Source organism: Elaeis guineensis, chromosome 9 (assembly GCF_000442705.2).
Source record: "Elaeis guineensis isolate ETL-2024a chromosome 9, EG11, whole genome shotgun sequence".
In the NCBI taxonomy this organism is placed as follows: Eukaryota; Viridiplantae; Streptophyta; class Magnoliopsida; order Arecales; family Arecaceae; genus Elaeis; species Elaeis guineensis.
This window is the reverse complement of record NC_026001.2, coordinates 12697521-12715238: the sequence shown is the minus strand read 5'-3', so window position 1 is coordinate 12715238 and position 17718 is coordinate 12697521. Positions and strand designations below refer to the sequence as shown.

The 17718-nt window shown below is 38.2% G+C and overlaps 1 protein-coding gene and 2 pseudogenes across 4 annotated transcripts in view; 2 read left to right on the top strand and 1 right to left on the bottom strand.

The window, feature by feature from the left end:
• The window catches only part of LOC105051543 (uncharacterized), a 34620-nt gene extending 17406 nt beyond the window's left edge, over window positions 1-17214 (top strand). The window contains exons 1-5 of one of the 4 annotated variants that reach the window (XM_010932042.4): window positions 9762-10062; window positions 10140-10392; window positions 15954-16112; window positions 16193-16339; window positions 16995-17214. In XM_010932042.4, coding sequence (XP_010930344.1) covers window positions 10019-10062; window positions 10140-10392; window positions 15954-16112; window positions 16193-16339; window positions 16995-17114 — 723 coding nt within the window. In that variant the 5' untranslated portion in view covers window positions 9762-10018 and the 3' untranslated portion in view covers window positions 17115-17214. Of the gene's footprint in view, window positions 1-9761; window positions 10393-15953; window positions 16113-16192; window positions 16340-16994 lie in introns of those variants that run through there. The other 3 variants (XM_019852794.3, XM_073243447.1, XM_019852795.3) reach the window with 3 other exon arrangements.
• LOC140851606 (uncharacterized) lies at window positions 231-2505 on the bottom strand (annotated as a pseudogene).
• LOC140851585 (cinnamoyl-CoA reductase 1-like) lies at window positions 2380-9106 on the top strand (annotated as a pseudogene).
• Window positions 17215-17718: the final 504 nt, after the last annotated feature.

Genomic DNA, 17718 nt, shown 5'->3' with positions numbered 1-17718 from the left:
TGGATTAATTTAATTTTGGAAGAATCCAAAAATAACTAAACATTTCCCAGATGAACCTGATGAACCAACCATGTGACAGATGAATTATTAGATCCCTCAAAAATAAAGATGGATGAATCATTGGAATGAAAAATTTCATGAACTCAAACGAGCAAATCTGTTTTGATTTCATGGTTTTCTCCCATTTTTATCAGTATGATGCTCCAATAAACAAACCATAGTGCAATGAGTTGTTTTCCTAAAATATCAATTGTTGCAATTTCCTGTTCAACTGTATGCGGTTACCGGTAAGATAGCTTTAAAGGACACCGAGATAGAAGACAAAACAAAAGAAAAGGAACTTGTGGCAAAGTTATCTAAATCATTTAAAATTACATGTTTCACTTTCTTCAAAAATTACATTTTTCAAAGTTTCCAGTAAATTCCCAGTCTGTGCAAGATGCCTGCTACGACTCCCCGGAAGACAATTTCAGCAAATATCACATAAAGAAGAGTCCCTAACCTTTCTGAATTCCAAACGTTAACAGATGCTTGTGGATCCAATGTCTCTGCATATTGAATCAAACACAATCATGCTTATGGATGTAAAATATCTAATATGTACTCTTGAGAATTAAAAAATGAGATTGTGCGTACAAGAGAATTATTTGGAGTTTCATAATACCACCCATTTACAACTGCAGGAATGATGCCTTGTGCTGCAATTACAAAGACAAACATTGAATTCATTCCTATCCACTCGACGAACAGGAATGACATCCTTAAACCCCATATATCAATCTGTAAACCATGCAAATCATATGACAGCAAAGTTCAAAATTATTTCGAAACTTTCCTCATGCCTAAAATTTCATGAAAGATACAAAAAGATGGTAATGACACTAAAACAGCTGGATGTTGACATTCCATTTCTATACACATTACCAGATGAGAGCTAAAAGCTTACCGCTATATAAAATGCCAAGAAAACAATTCCTGCTGCCCTGGCACTGAAACAAAGTAAGGCTATAAAGTTTTTTGTTGATAGGAATAGCTGTGTCCAATTAAAAGAATGACCAAATCAAATAATAGCAATGCACAGATGGTGAAATATTTATCAACCATTGATATAAAAAGGAGTACATTGGTAAAACAAAGGATGATTCCACAAATAACAAGACCAAGCCCCATCAGAAGCCAATGATTAAGCCTCAACCCCAAAGATAATAACAGATACGACATACCAAAATATACTTACCTCAAAAAAATTATGTGATGTATACTATGGTTGTCATGAGTGTCATAAAAGAAATTTTTATCAAATAATACAAGTATATGATTTGCTTTCTTCACATTCTTTACTACAGACTATATGAGTGCCTTATTGTCAGTGCACAAGATATTCAAATATGTATATGCCATTTAGACAAAAATTAACATGCCAAAAGTGACCGAGAACCTTAAAATTGGATCAGAACAAGCCATAATGGGCCCCAGTGACTCCTGAAAGGATGGCTGATACCGAACAGAAAACAACAATATGCAACAGTTTCGGCACAACCAGGAAGTGGGAAAGATACTGCTGGTATACGCAAAAGTTCCACTTGAAGTTGTTTGTTTGAGATGAGAATTTAAACAAGCCACAGAAATCTGGTTCAAAAGGAGCAAGACACCAATTAGGAGCATCTTTTCTCAGTGGCCCTACATTTGGTGAACTATCTGTACAGTCCTGGACGGTCATCCAAGAAAAGATGAACCAGAGAACAAGCTTCTCTGGATGGTACTCCAATTAACCCAAGAGGCAACAAGATCTATCTTTGATGTTATCCAAAGAGGTAGGTTGTGTAAAGAGATGATTTATAGCCCAAACTTGACTGCATTACAAGCGGGACTTAAGTGCCCTTTTACACCACATTGGACCTGAAAATAAAATGCCAAAAACTTTACCTAACAAAAAGCGTCAAACAGGTTGTTGTAAGTAGATGCACTTAATAGGGTTTAGGTTACTATGAACAGAGAAAATTTGCCTGCGTTATGCAACACAAAACTCCAGTCTGGTACATAAAGTGGGAATGTTGTTACCATGTATATCATAAATGCAATCAGCCCACCAATCAAAAAGACATAAAAATCCAATGCACTTGTTGAAAAAAAAGATTGATGTAATTGTTGTTGGGAGATGTTTGCATGTGTAGCAGTATTGAAGATGCATCAAGCAAGCCTTAGCAGTTCAATTGGGAACTACTACTAGACCATTGGCTGAGAACAAGAATAAAAATTAAATAATATTACAGATTAGATAAATAATTAATTATTTATAAATTCTAAAAAGAGTTCAAATAGTTAGGGATGTGGATAAGACTAAAGAGATGCAATTTTTCCTTTTTTTTTTTTTTTTTTTTCTTTGGCTGCCATTCCCTCGGTTTGCCAAATGCCAGACCACGCCTCCTCCCTCTCAAGTCACCCAGAAAGTCACCGGGTGACCGACCGGAGCTCCACACCGTTGCTGAGGAGATGCTTCGCCATTATCCTGGGATCCGAAACTCCGCCGAATTTTTTGTGCCAACATTGACCGCTCTTCCCCTTCCAACCACTCTAACTAATCACTGACGTACTGACGCACCGGCAAGAATGGCAACAACGCTGGTGATGGAGGCGGCGGAGGAGCGGCGGGTTTGCGGCGCCGGCGACAACGGCTTCATCGGCCCCTGGCTGTTCCGCGACCTCCTCGACAAGGGCTATACATCGTCACCGCCACAATCCAGCACGGCACCGAAGCCGCCCACATCCACTCCTCGGTTCCCACGCGGAGGTGGCAACCCCCCGGGCCTCCTCATCCGCGAGGCCGACCTCCTTAAAGCACGCGCGATCGCCGCTGCCCTGCCGGCGTCTTCCGCGTGGCGCCCCCCCGCATGCCCGCTGGACCTGCAGCGGGACCTCGTCCCGCCAGCGGTACAGGGAACCCTCAACGTCCTGGAGACGGTGCCAGCCACCGGATTCCGGCGGGTGGTCACCTCGATCTCCGCCATGGTGCTCCATCCCTGGCGGGGCCGGCTTGTCCACGAGGAGTGCTGGACCAATCTCAATTACTGTGAGGCTCACAAGGTAAGGGTTTATCTCCGTCCTCTCCAAGAACTTCAAGGTTTAGGGTTTGAGCTCTTTTCTAAAATAATATAAAAAAAAAAATTATTTATAAAAATAATTTAAAATTTATTTTTTTTATCAAAATAATACTGAAAAAAAAATATTATTTCGAATGACATTTTTTCTCCTTCAGCTTTTTTCCACCATGGCATTGTCTCCAAAAAAAAATAATAATAAAATATTATTTAAAATGATATTTTTAAAAGTATCATTTTGAATGGCGTTTTTCAAAACGTCATTTTGAATGACGTTTTTAAAAACATCATTTTGAATGATATTTTTAATTTTTTTTATAAAAAAAAAAAATCGAAAAAGAATGGAAAAAAATAATTTTTAAAATTTTAAATTAATAAATAAATTAAAATTTTAATTTTGATTGAAATTTAAAATATAAAGATTTGAAATTGTAATTCAAATAAAAAAATAATTTTAGATATTTTTTTTTCAAATTTTTTTAAAAAAATGTCTAAAAAAGATCTTAAAAAATTTAAAAATAAAAAATATCATAGAAAATGAAAAAAAAAGAGAAAGAAATAAGAAAGAAATAAAAATTTTAAATTTAATTGAAAAATATCATTTCATTTCAAATGCTTGTCAAAAAAATTTAAAAAAAAATTAAAAAATAAAAAATATTATTAAAAAATAATTTTTTTTAAAAAATCAAAAAAAATAAGAATTATAATTTAAAATTTTTTTAAAAAAATTAAAGATTAATTGAAATAAAAATATTATTTCGAATTACTTTCTCAAATTAAAATTAATTTATTTAAAAAGAATTTGAAAAAAATTTAAAAAATAGCCTAAAAAAATTTCATAAAAATAGAAAGAAACGTAAAAAATAGAAAAATTATATAATTATAAATGTGACTTAAAAAAAATTAATTTGAATTAAATTTTGATAAAAAAATAAATGCATAAAAAAGTGAAAAAATGAGGAAAAATGTGGAAAAAAATTTGTAAATTGAATTTTAAAAAAATATATTTTTTTAAATTATTGTAAAAAAATTATCTCAAGAAAAGAAAAAAATATTGTAAAAAAATAAAAAATATCCTAAAAAATAAAGAAAGGAAAAAAATAGAATTGAAAAAAAATAGGAATTGTAATTCTAATTGAAAAACAAAATTTTTAATTTTTAATTTTAAAAAATAAAAATTATAATTATAGTTGAAATAAAAAATATCAAAAAAAATAATTAAATTAATTTAAATATAATTATTTAAAAAATATTTTAAGTAAAGGAAAAGAATACGTAATAGAATGCTAAAAAGAGAAAAATGGAAGAAAACTGAAATTATAATTTCAAATGATAAAAATTTTAAAATAAATTTAAAAAAAATATCATAAAAAAGTAAATAAAAAATAATAATAAAATAAGAATTATAATTATAAATTAAAATTGAGATTGTAATTATAATTATAATTATAATTATAATTGAGATTGGTCCACGAGGAGTGCTGGACCAATCTCAATTACTGTGAGGCTCACAAGGTAAGGGTTTATCTCCGTCCTCCTCTCCAAGAACTTCAAGGTTTAGGGTTAGGGTTTCGACTGAGAGGATGTCCGCTAAATCGCTTCAACTGTGGAAGTAGAGTCACGCGTAACGCCAGTTCCTGCAAATCGTACGTGGTGGAGCTGTAGAAGCTCTGATCGGTAAGTGAAGAGATCCGGTCACCGCCATACGGAAGGCGCGAGTTAGGTTACCGGAGCCTAATGCAGCAGAGTTCTGCTTCTGTTTTGACTAAATTACAACGATAGTTTGAGATAATTATAGATTTTCATCCGATATTTTAGAAATATATATTTTATGATTTAATTTTTATATATATATATATAATATATATAATTTTTTACTGATATTTTTATTAAATAAATTAATGATCTTAATAACATCATCATTATCTAATATATTTGAGTCTTAAAATATATTTTTTTTATTTTTCAAATTTTTTATTTATCAAATTTTTTATTTTTTTGTTTGATCAGGAGATTATACGTATAGTTCCAAAATATTAGATGGGATCATGTAATTATCTCAAATCTTGAGGGAGGTCAGGATAATTTACTCTTTTATTTTTTATATTGAATCATTAGTTTCTCATATTTGCTATATATTATGAACTGACGGATGTATAATTTGCTTTTCTATAAGTTATGATATGATGAATATTTATCAATCTGAAGTAAATCGAAGTGCTTGATCTCAATATTTTTCTAAGTGCTTTATCTTGCCGCCAGTCATAGTGCCATTCCGACCTAACCAAATAATAGGAAATTGCCATGTATCTCATTAAAGACCATTTGGAGGCACTTGATACCCACCAAGCATAATGTGGCCCCAATCTTGACAATGATTACACCAACTCAGCCATAGGCACTTGACACCGACCAAGCATAACGTGGTCACAATCTTGACAACGATTACATCAACTCAGCCATAATTACGTGATTAAGCAATTATTACCGCATGCGTGACGTGGAGAGTTGTTATCTTACAATAAAATTAACGGATGCAGACCTTGTTCTTTATATAGGGAAACCAGTGAACCCTTAGATAAGTTGTTCTTTCTACTTTACTCTCTCCATTTAGAAACTCTCTCCTTTACTATTTTATTAAAATTCGATTGATTTTAACATCAAAGGATCTTCTATTAGAAATCAGACAAACTCCAATGAGAGGCCTTTATTTTTAGGTTGGTCCAGTATTTTAAAAGTTTGGTTACGCTCACACTAGCCTCATTAGTTAGTAACCAAACCAACATTCCAGCTTGGAGCAAAGCCGACCTCATTATTCGATCTTGGTTACTTACTGAGCTAAATATTCACCTCATCTCTATTACCATCATTGTAATTTATCTTTAACACTCTAGTTTCCTCACCTATGTAGGATTCCAATAGTGTTAGAGGTGTCATATTGCTGATTCCGCTATTGCTAAGAAATATAATCAGAGTTTTATATGCCAATCCCTTAAAAGACTAAGGAATATAATCATGCTCAACATTATGAATCTCCACCATCTTCAAATACCCTCGTCTATGGATGTTATTGTTTTCATTCATCACTAGTTCTAGTGCTTGTGTTCAACCAAATATGAAACTTGAAAGCATCATTATCATGATCTCAATGTTCTTCCCTCTAATTTAGTTACTTTTTTTTTTTTTGGTTAAATTTATTTTCTTCCCTAAAAGTGGTATATGGTGTCCAGGATGATGGAAGAGAAAGCAGATCGTGATATGCAGAAAAGCACAAGTTGGATATGGCGACCACCATCCCATTTACATTTCTTGGCCCCACTTGCAGCCTGGTCTCAATGCCAGCTCTGCAGTCCAACAACTCTTACAAGGTCTGTGTAATTAACATTTAAGTTATAACTCTTTAATTGCATTACATAGTTAGATTTTGGTCATTGTCATTTCATTAAATAGGGTGAAAAGATACTCAGGAGTATCACTGGTTGGGCTGTGAGCATTGTCATTCTGATGTTGCTGCTGCTTAGGTCTTGCTCTTAGAGATGCCTAATGCATCTGGGAAGTACCTATCTACAAATGGAATATATCAGTTCGAGGACTTTGCTGAAACTTCTGCTAAGCTGTATCCTGAGTACAATAAACAGTAGGCAACTAGCTACATCCAGCTCCTTTTACTTGACCCAGAATTTTTCCCATTGATGCAGTAGGCTTTTGAAAATATGAAGAGATCAAATTGTAGTATTCGAGCACAGGAAGCTTCCAAAAACCTCATTGGCTCTTCAATTCCAATTGAATGCAGTTCTTATTTTGCATTTTGAAATTATTAAATAGATTTGCATCATTACAGAGAAGTTCACAATTTTTATCTGAAAAATGTGCATTTGCAGGCATAACTATCCTTATTGCATGGGGTAAATAAATCCACTACGCTTTGATTCCTTTCTTTGTGGGGGGAAAAAAGGAAAAGGAGCTTAACATGTTCTCCAAGCAGCCAGCCAGAAGCTAATTATTGTCTGCTACGGTAGTGCAGTGGCAATCCTAGGGAGTTTATGGTATTTTTTTTCTCTGTCAGAATATTTTGATCTGAAAGTAATTTTCCAGTAAGATTATTAGAATATTATATAAGAATGTGGATCATTTTGGAATCATGATATGCTGAAAGATTCATGCGAGGACAGGTTAGTTTGTTTTTGAAGTTTGGCCAGCAGGTGTGTGAGGTCCTGTTGTCCGCATCCACTCATCAAGACATTGACTTGAAACCTATAGTGGCAAGCAGGCAATTGTGCTTATCCTATCTATTGTTCCCTTGCCCCTCCATGATTGTCCGTGTTTTTGGCCACAATGGTGGGAACTTATTATTGTCCCTTCCAAAGTTTGGTCAGTTCTTGGAGTTCAAGGTAAGCAACTGGCAGATAGCTTGGACATTCTTCTTCAACGGGGCTATAGTTAATTTTCTCTGTGAAAATAAAGACATCCATTTTTTGCTTAGACATGTCACATGGTCTGCAAACCTTCTTTTTGTCCATTTATTGTTCTCCTTCTTTTTTTTTTTTTTTTTTTTTTTTTTTGCAATAGCATAAGTGTATGAATTTGAAGCTATGCTGATTTGTCATCTAAGCTAGTGTCTTGAAAATTATGGTGTATGGCAAACTTGGACCAAATGGAGTCATTAATTGGTACAATAGTCAATAAATTTAAGTTATGCATTGATTAAATCTTTAATTTGTTGAAGAACAGACTGACCACAAGAAGTTTCTATTGATGTTTTACATCATCTGATTCCATTTTACATAGAAATATTTATAAAGAATACATAGGCCAGCATCATGTCTAAATATGTAAATACTAGCAATTATATGCTACTCAATATTGCCATTAATTTCACATAGAAGCACTCTAAATTTATTAGGAATAACATGCTCCATATTTTTGCTCAAAAGAAAAGCTCCATATTTCATTTTTTTTTTTTTAAAAGAAATCTTCAGTTACTAAATGCAAATGTTGGTAGCCTATCGTGGTCATATTAAATCCTTAGAATTTGCAAGCATAGCGATGTTTTCACGATGGAAATTTTCTACATGAAGAGAATTGAAATGAATCCCACAATTGCCTATTTCTATTTTGAGGATAACCATATGCTTTGATCACAAAACCTATTTTGAAGCTAGATTTCTTGTTGCATAATGAGATCTGACTTTTAGGATTCAACATGTGGCATTTTATCTTGCCTAGTCAGGGAAGTACCAAAATTAACAGCCTTGACTTTAGAGAGTGAGATACTTGTTATCTTGTCCCAAGTTAATGGTCATGCCCTCTATTCTCTGCTTTTATAAATCTAGAATCAGTAGCTGTGCTGATAAGAGCAATAGCAGCTGATGCTTTAATAAGATCTCACATGGAAACTTTACCCACATCGGCATTAATGATGATGCATTCATTTATCATGACTTATATTATTATATGTTGTGCATCCTGAACTGGCATGTAATTCTATTTGTTCCGTCTTTCATGCTAATAGTTTATTATGACTTCTTGCAGTGTCCTTTTTTACAATGGGTCAAGATCTCAAATTGAATCTGATGTTTGTTTTTGCCCCTACAAGATGCTTCAAAGGCCCTGTATCCACCTTCATAGAGACTGTTATCTAGCAACCTTTGCACCTGGTCTGTTATCTAAGGGCCACATTGTCCTGTCCACTGTGCAATGCATGCAGCCTCTAAAATATTTTCTAGATTGTCATGAATCTGGCATATTAATCCTTCCATGCTTCAAACAATTTAATACTTTCTTGCTGACTCTGTTGTTAAACAGTTTTACCAAAGAAACTCAACCGGGCCTGGCCTTCACACCAATAGAAGATGCAATTAAAGACTCTGAAGGAAGCCGAAAAGCAGAGGGCTTCCTCTGTCAGCATCAGCTACAAACTTAATTTGACTAATCTCTATATTAGGCTTGTGATTCACCATGTTTATAAGCTAATAAACGTTGTAAATGCCCAATAAAGTCTCCTTTTTCTATGTGATCTTTCCTCTTTATCTCTAACGTCCATGTAAGAATCTGGTTCTCAGTAAATTCTTTTTTAGCAAACAGTGAAACACTTTCCTGTGTATAAGAGAGATATATTTTATCCTTCATGTACTGTGGAATGCCATAAATGTTCTATAAAGTGTGTAGCCACTCTCTTGATTTAGTTTTCAATATTTCAACAGTTTGGCATCTTGTATCACAAGCCCCACTAAAGCACAATGGAATAACTTTTAGCAGTAAAAGCTTCTAAAGAGTATTGGAACTTGCAAGCCACTTTCTGGCTATCCTTTTACCTGGCACTTCCCCACATGAAACAACATTTTAGAAATGAATGTAGGGAATTTTCCAATCCTCCCAAACATTTTATGTTATGAGGTATTGGGTATGGTTGAACAGTAAAGGAAACATGTGGCCCCGCCACATGTTCCGATCGAATGAACTGTGGGGCCTGATGATGTGGGCCCTGTCTGACATGGCGGCCTCCGAAGCCACCATATGGCAGGGGTACATCACTGTTCTGAGGTGGCTTTGTGCTGCCAAAGCCCCACAAAGTAGGCAAACATCTACAAAACATCAGCTATGCCCCTTTTGGCATGGCTCTTAGTATGTCTTCCTTACTGCAGTCCTTGCCATTCTTTTCTTCCACTTCTCACCAACACTCCATGTGCTTCACCTCCCCCACCCTTTGCCCTCCTCCTTAAAGAAAAGAATCTTTCTTTAATGTGTGACTAAGAGAGAGCACATGCAAGTCCAATCATGGGGGTTCTTCTACTTGGATTGCATGTGATCCAATCACTGCAAGTCCACTCCCATCCCCTTCTTTGCCTCCATCTCTTCCCTATCAAACACTCCATATATCAAACACTCTCTTCCTCAACCTTCCTAAGCCAATTGACACAATGAGCACTTCCTCAACTGCTGCCACTAAAACTACTCGCTCTTGGTAACTCTTCTTGTGATGCACTGTTTTTGTGCACCAAATCTCACACTTTTCTATTTTGCCACTTTATTTGTTCACAGGTCCGTTAGTGAGGATTCTTTGAGGAGGTATGTATCTTATGCAAGTGAGAGCTGCATTCAGGAGCTGCTATCTGCCTCGGACTCGAGCCTGGCTGGAGGTGGTGATGGATGGAAAGTGTTGGCATTGGAGAATGGTGTTGAGATATCAAGGAGGTGCTCGGGCTCGCTGCATGTCTTCCGCAGCAGGTGGCTGCTCCATTCGGTCTCGCCGCAGCAGTTCATAACTGTCGCCAATGCCATTGATGCTGCTAAGGTGCTTTCTAATGATCTTTATGTAGTGTTTCTCTGGTCTCTTTTCCTTCCTTTTCAGAGTTTTTTTTTTTTGAGACAATGATTCCTTTTCATAGTGTCATTTGATGCTTAAAACTTGCTTAGAACAAATAAAAGAAAAGAAAGAAAGTTAAATTCCTGACAATGTAATTTACTTGGATACTACGTCGGAAGTTGTTAAAATATTGGATTTGAGCTGTAGGACCATAGATTTTTGACCAATAGGTATCACCCAAAATTTGATGCCATTCAACTACCATTTTTTTTTTTTTAATAGCATACTTCTTGTTGGGGGAATGACATAATTATGTCAACCAGAGGATCAAGCAGCAAGATCACCTAGAACAGCAAGGACAACAAAATCATCTGGCACTTTGGAAATTGTCGCAATGATAGAAGAAAAGAGGAACACCTTTTTTGAGAAGAAGAAGAAGGAGAAACACTTTTGTATCAAAAAAAAAAAAAAAGAGCCAAGAGAGCATCGTAGGCTCTTGGCATCCCTTCTACGTGGTATTAATCTGCTTGTTAGGCAGCACCTCAGAGCACTAATGAGTGGAGAAACATGAAGGGTTCACTTGTGCAGTCACATGTGCTTTGCTAGACAAAAGCAAATATTTAGCCAGCAGATGAGAAACAAGAGGGAGACATTGAATAGGTTGCTGTAATAATGAACACTGAGCCAAAATAGGAAAGATGCAGTGAGACTTTTGATTAAGCTGTGGATGATGGTGGACTTGTGGTTTCTTTCTGTCTTCTTATTAGTTGTAATGTTTCCTTATAGGCATATGCTGTATATTTCAGAAGCTCTTTCATATCCCTTTCGAAGTTTTGTAAATGACTTTCCCATGATCGTGAAGGCTTTGGGCCAGTTAAACGTTGAGAATATCCCTAAACATCAAGCTTGTTAATTTATTCACCCAACATTGACATCTTTAACTTCTTGGAAAAATGAAAAAAAAAAAAAACTTTATTCTTCTCAAAAGTAAAAAAATAATAAAAAAAAAAAACATTTATGTCAGTTGGTTTTTCAAAATTCATATGTATGTATGTGTATGTGTATGTATATGTTAGGATTTGACGCCTCAAGATTCAACCCATATTGAGCCCACAGCAAGGTTCGCGGCGAAAAACGGAGTCCAACGAGATCAAGATCACCTCAAACGGAACTCGGATGGAAAAGATACGAGCTTTTGAAGTCGGCACGAGATCCGAGGCGGTGGAGGACCGCCGACGGCCGGTGGAGCGGCGGCGGTGCGTGGCCCAAGCAGGGCCAACGTGCGGGACGTGCGATCCAGGTGCGCGACCCAGGTGGGCAGGCGGGCGTGCGGCCCAGGCGGGCGCACGGCCCAGCCCGTGCGTGGGCCCGCGCGCACGGGCCGGCCCAGGCCCAGGCGCCTTGCCTGGGCCCTGCACCCCAATCCACCGTGGACCGGGAGGTCCACAGCTGGGCCTATGGACTGTGTGGGTATTTCCCACGCGTTTCTCGCGGTCTATGGCACTATTTCATGGATCGGAGCGCGATCGGAGGGCCCAGAAATGTCTCGGTCTTGATCCGATGGTCCAAGGGGTTATTTGGCTTTGTTTAAGACTTCTAATCCCTCTCTAATCAGATTTAAGTCCTTTAAATAGGGCTGATCGGTGAAATAGAGAGCAGGTGATCTGATTTTTTGCTGAAGACGCGCCGTACGGAGCCGTACGAAACCCAGAGAAGAAGGGGAGGCTGAAGCGTTGAGAGAGAAGGAGCAGGAGGCTCCTGGACAGCGGACATCAGGCACTTCAAGAGTTCAGGGGGTCTTTCAAGAGAGAGAGAGTTTTTGAGAGGGAAACTTCCAGTGAGAGAGAATTGGGTGTACAAGAGTTGAGGGTGAGATCTCTTCTTGTAAATTTTTTTTTTTATAGTGAAGTTTGCATGCCCCGTGGAGATGAGCCCTTTTGTGGCTGATCCACGTATTTTGATTGTTTTGTTTTGTTTCTTCTTTCTTCCTACTGCATCACGTGGTACTGAAAAGATCTTGGGAGGTGGTGTCCTGGCCAGACATCCACCCAACAAGTGGTATCAGAGCAAGGCGGTACAAGGACGCAGATTGCAGCGGTGGTGAGCAAGACTGAAGATGGAGAAGACAGGAACAATCAAGATGGAGATCAACAAGTTCGATGGTAAGAGCAATTTCTCCTTGTGGCAGGCAAAGATGAAGGACGTGCTCATCCAACAGGAATTGATCGATGCTCTCTTGTGTAATGAGAAGCCGACCACCATGGAGGTGCGGGATTGGAAACGGCTACAGATGCAGGCGGTGAGCACCATCCATATGTACCTGACGGATGAGGTGGTGATCCATGTGCTAAGCGAGATTTTCCCGACGGTGCTGTGGTCGAAGCTCGAGGAGTTGTACATGGCGAAGTCTCTCACCAATACTCTTTTCCTCTGGAGGCAGTTCTACCAACTACGGATGACTGAAGGACAGAGCATGCAAGAGCATCTTAGTCACTTTCAGAAGATTTTCACCGACCTCCTCAGCATTGGTGAGAATATTGAGGAGAAGACTAGGGCACTGGTTTTGCTAGCGTCGCTTCCACCTTCGTACAAGTCTTTGGTGACTGCTCTTCTAGTGGGAAAGAGCACTATCAAGATGGATGAGGTCACCGCGGCGATACTCTAGAACGAGGTTCTCAGAAGGGAGAATCCAGCTTCGAGCTCAAATGACGATGGCTCAGCTTTGATGGCTTCTGGAGGAGCAGGAGGTGGTAGACGGAGCAACAGAAAATCGCAACGAGGGCGGTCCAAGTCCAGGAGGAACTTGAGCAAAATCAGGTGTTACCAATGTGAGGAGTTGGGGCATCTAGCCAGAGATTGTCCTCAACTTAAAAATCGGACGGTGGCTCTGTAGCGAAAGCCGGCAGCGATTCAGATGGAGATGTCCTGGAGATATCTGACGAGGTATCTACTTCTTCCCAATAGCGGATATTAGATTCTGCATGTCCCTATCATGTATGTTGCAGAGAGGAGCAGTTTGACTCCCTGGAGAACAGTGAGGACATTGTATATCTGTCGGATGAATCGAGCTGTGCGATCAGAGGCATTGGGACGGTCAACTGGAGGACACATGACAGTACAATGAGGAGATTGGGAGAGGTCCGATACATATCCGATTTCAGGCAGAATCTTATCTCACTTAGCAGATTAGATTCGAGAGGCTACAGGACGGTAGCTGGTGGAGAAATCCTGAGGGTGCTACACGGCAATAGGATTATGCTAGAGGGGAATAAGGGGAGCAGAGGACATTATTACCTGGCAGGAAGTCCAGTGCGAGAAGGAGCTTCGGAAGCCAGGCGGAGCCCAGAGCGAGGTGGAGCTCCAGGAGGCGGATCGGGCACGAGACAGGAGACTTAGGAGGACGAGAGGCGACATCGCAAGGTGAGATTCCTATTGCCATAGGATGATGCCCCGAGCAAGTCTCAGGTCAGGAGGAGCACAGCATACGACGGAGATGAGATCGAGCAGCCTGGCTTGACTCCCATGTTTGTCCATCCATGGTCAGCAGGCGATTGCCCCAGGGCATGGGGGCGAGGAGATACAGAAGCTCTCAGAGTTTGGAGGAGATCGAATATCGAGTCGAAATGGAGATTGTTAGGATTTGATGCTTCGAGATTTAGCCCATATTGAGCCCACAGCGAGATTTGCGATGAAAAATGGAGTCCAACAAGATCAAGATCACCCAAAACGGAGCTCGGATGGAGAATATACGAGCTTTTGAAGTCGGCACGAGATCCGAGGCGGTGGAGGATCGCTGGCGGCGGGCCGGCGGTGGCGTGCGGCCTAGGCGGCGGTGCGCGGCCCAGGTGGGGTCAACGCACTGGACGTGCGACCCCGGCGCACGGCCCAGGCGGGCAGGCGGCCCAGCCGTGCGCAGGCCCGCGTGCAAGCGCAGGCTGGCCCAGGCTCAAGCGCCTTGCCTGGGCCTGCACCTTGGTCCACCGTGGATCGGGCGGTCCATGGCTGGGCCTATGGACCGCGTGGGCATTTCTCGCGGTCCATGGTACTATTCTGTGAATCGGAGCACGATCGGAGGGCCCAAGGACGTTCCGGTCTTGATCCGATGATCCAGAGGGTTATTTAGCTTTGTTTAGATCTCCTAATCCCTCTCTAATCAGATTTAAGCCCTTTAAATAGGACTGATCGATGAAATAGAAAGCAGGTGATCCAATTTTTTGCTGAAGACGCATCGTACGGAGCCGTACGGAATCCATAGAAGAAAGGGAGGTTGAAGCGCTGAGAGAGAAGGAGCAGGAGGCTCTTGGACAGCGGACGTCAGGCACTTCAGGAGTTCAGGAGGTCTTCTAAGAGAGAGAGAGCTTTTGAGAGGAGAACTTCTAGTGAGAGAGAATTGGATATACAAGGGTTGAGAGTGAGATCTCCTCTTGTAAAATTTTTTTTCATAGTGAAGTTTATATGTCCCGTAGAGGCGAGTATTTTTATGGTTGATCCACATATTTTGATTATTTTATTTTATTTTTTCTTTCTTCCTGCTGTATCGTGTGGTACTGAAAAGATCTTGGAAGATGGTATCTTAGCCAGACATCCACCCAATAGTATATATGTACAAACAATCGTATGTATATATGTATTGGGATCAAGTTTCATATATGCATTCAAATCCAAATACCATGTAGAAGTTTTGGTGTGTACTTTTTGTTGCTCCTGCTTTAGAAAACAAGGAGAAGCTAGAAGTAAAAGCACTTTTTTTTTTATTTTTTTTCTTCCAGAAGAATTGTTTTAGATGATGTTAATTAATAAATATTTATATTTCTTTGAGAAACTAATTTTTTTGTTATAAAAGTCAAAAAACACTTTTTTAAAAGAAATCCAGAAGATGTAATCAGGTCCCTTCATCCATCCTTCCAGAAAAAAGAAAAAAATAATAAAAAAAGAGAGAAAAGGAGTTCCTTCATCCTATTAGTGTTTCCTCCTATGATAGATTTTCCCATACATTGGAAAAACCTTCTGTTAATTTTGCGTTAGTAAAGTTGGCTGTCTTTTTTTTTTTTCTTTTGGTATTAGCTTCTTTTCTTTTTCTCCTTTCTCTTAAAGCACAACCATCTCCCTGTAGTACATATATCTACCACCTGCAAGTTTCCCTTACTTTCATCCTTTTTCTTCTTCTCTTTTTCTTTCTTTTCATTTTTTTAAAGCCCCCTTCACTCTTTTCGCATTTCAAAATTATACATCGCCAGACTATCTCCTTGTTTATTATATGTAGCCGTTAATATCATCACCAGTGTGCTGCTTCCAGCGATTGACGCATATAGAAGTTGAAAGTAAGCGTTCATTTTATATAAAATAATTAGACTCAAATTCAGAATAGTTTGATAGTTCGAGTCAAGCATGCTTGTTACTATTTATACCTTTTTCTTTCTGTTACTTTCAATATTGCATTTGTAAAATTCCAACTTTCAATGGTGAAATTATCTGAAACATATTTACTCATCCAAGTTGGCAACTAATAGAGTATTTATATTAATATATCTTTTATATTTCTGCACCAGCAATGGGATCCTGATCTAGTGGAAGCTAAATACATAAAGGACCTTAACGATAACCTCAGCATTATTTGCCTCAGATTTGGTGATGACTCAAAACCACTCTTCAAGAACAGAGAATTTATAGTCTACGAACGACGTGAGACGATGGATGATGGGACTCTTGTAAATATAATACGTACTGTCCAAATGTTCTTTTTGATTACCATGTTTATTGTAACTGAATGAGAAACTTGTTGATTTAGGTGGTTGCTGTGGCATCTCTGCCAAAGGAGATCGCTGCAGGGTTGCAGCCTAAGAAGAACAATGCAATTCGAGGGCTGTTGCTGCAGTCCGGATGGGTGGTCGAGAAGCTTGAAAATGACTCCTGCATGGTGACTTACGTCATTCAGGTAATAATATTTTCTACATCATTTCTTATGCAACTAAGTTTTTTCCTAAAACCAACTTAGACAGCAAAATCCATATGGAAGACTTGAAATAGGGAAATGCATGAAGAGACATCAAGAAATATGTAATCAAAACTATGAGGTACAAGAAATAAGCACATCAATTTTAATGGCTTCTCAGTGCTCCAAGGTATGTGGCTTCACATGTTACTTTGCTAGCATTTGTATGTCTGTCAAGGTCTTAGGAAGTGTTACATGTACATCAAGGATGAGAAATCAGATTTTCAAACAACATTTATGACAGATTTTGACAAAATTATGCACTTTGCTGCTAATCTATGCAGTAGTTCAGAAAATTACAGAATTTGATATGCATCTAGGTCAATCTACTTGTCCAATTGGATCACAAACCTAGGTCATGAGTAGGGTTGGATTTGTTGGGCTTAGATCATTGGAATTTTATTTGGTTGGACTTTAGTCTAAGTAGTTTAAATTGAAGTCCTTAGCATGGCTTTAGATTAGGTCTGGTCTCTGTAAAACAATATTTTTTTTTTTTTTACTTTTTGCTTTCTTAGTTTGTAACAAAATTGAAAGAGAGAGAGAAGATAATAAGTGTCTCATGCTGCTCCATTTTTTGCTTCGTGTTGTTGTTTTGCAGTTAGATCCTGCTGGATGGTTGCCCAAATGTTTTGTGAATAGACTCAACACGAAGCTGGTCATGATCATTGAAAATCTTAAAATGTTAGCACAAACTTGTCCTATGAGTGGTGCAATGTGAGTGCATTATTAGAGAAGAAAACGAACAGTATAAAAGTAATATATATGAGTAATCAAATATACATATAAGATGGTAATAAAAAAACAACCTATTTCCCCAACTTAGACTCGTCTTTTACCCCTTTTATCATCCAAGAAATGAATCAATGATATAGAGATATTATTGTGAGAGATTCTCTCGGGACGTATTTCATTGCAACAAATATTTTCCAGAAGTGGCTGTGCTAACTTGGAAAATTTCAAGTATGATAATGTGATAACAATAATGCTAGGAATGTGCATTGGATGGACAAATTTTGATCTCATCAATCAACAAATTATTTGCTCAAAAGCATAAAAAAAGAAAAAAGAAAAACAAGAAACAAAAAAAACAACAGACAATTTTATGGATGATTCTAATCCCCCTTACTAGTATGAACGTGTCGCCTCCTAAATCCATCATTTGGGTTGATCACGTGATATGATTGGATACTCCTTAGGGCAAGACTCCCGAGAATATATAAGGCTTATAAGGTCATCACAATCTCAATGTTACTGGATAATATGAACCTCACTTTATAATAAGATAAAATAATATCTTATTTATAAGATATGAGTTGTCCAAT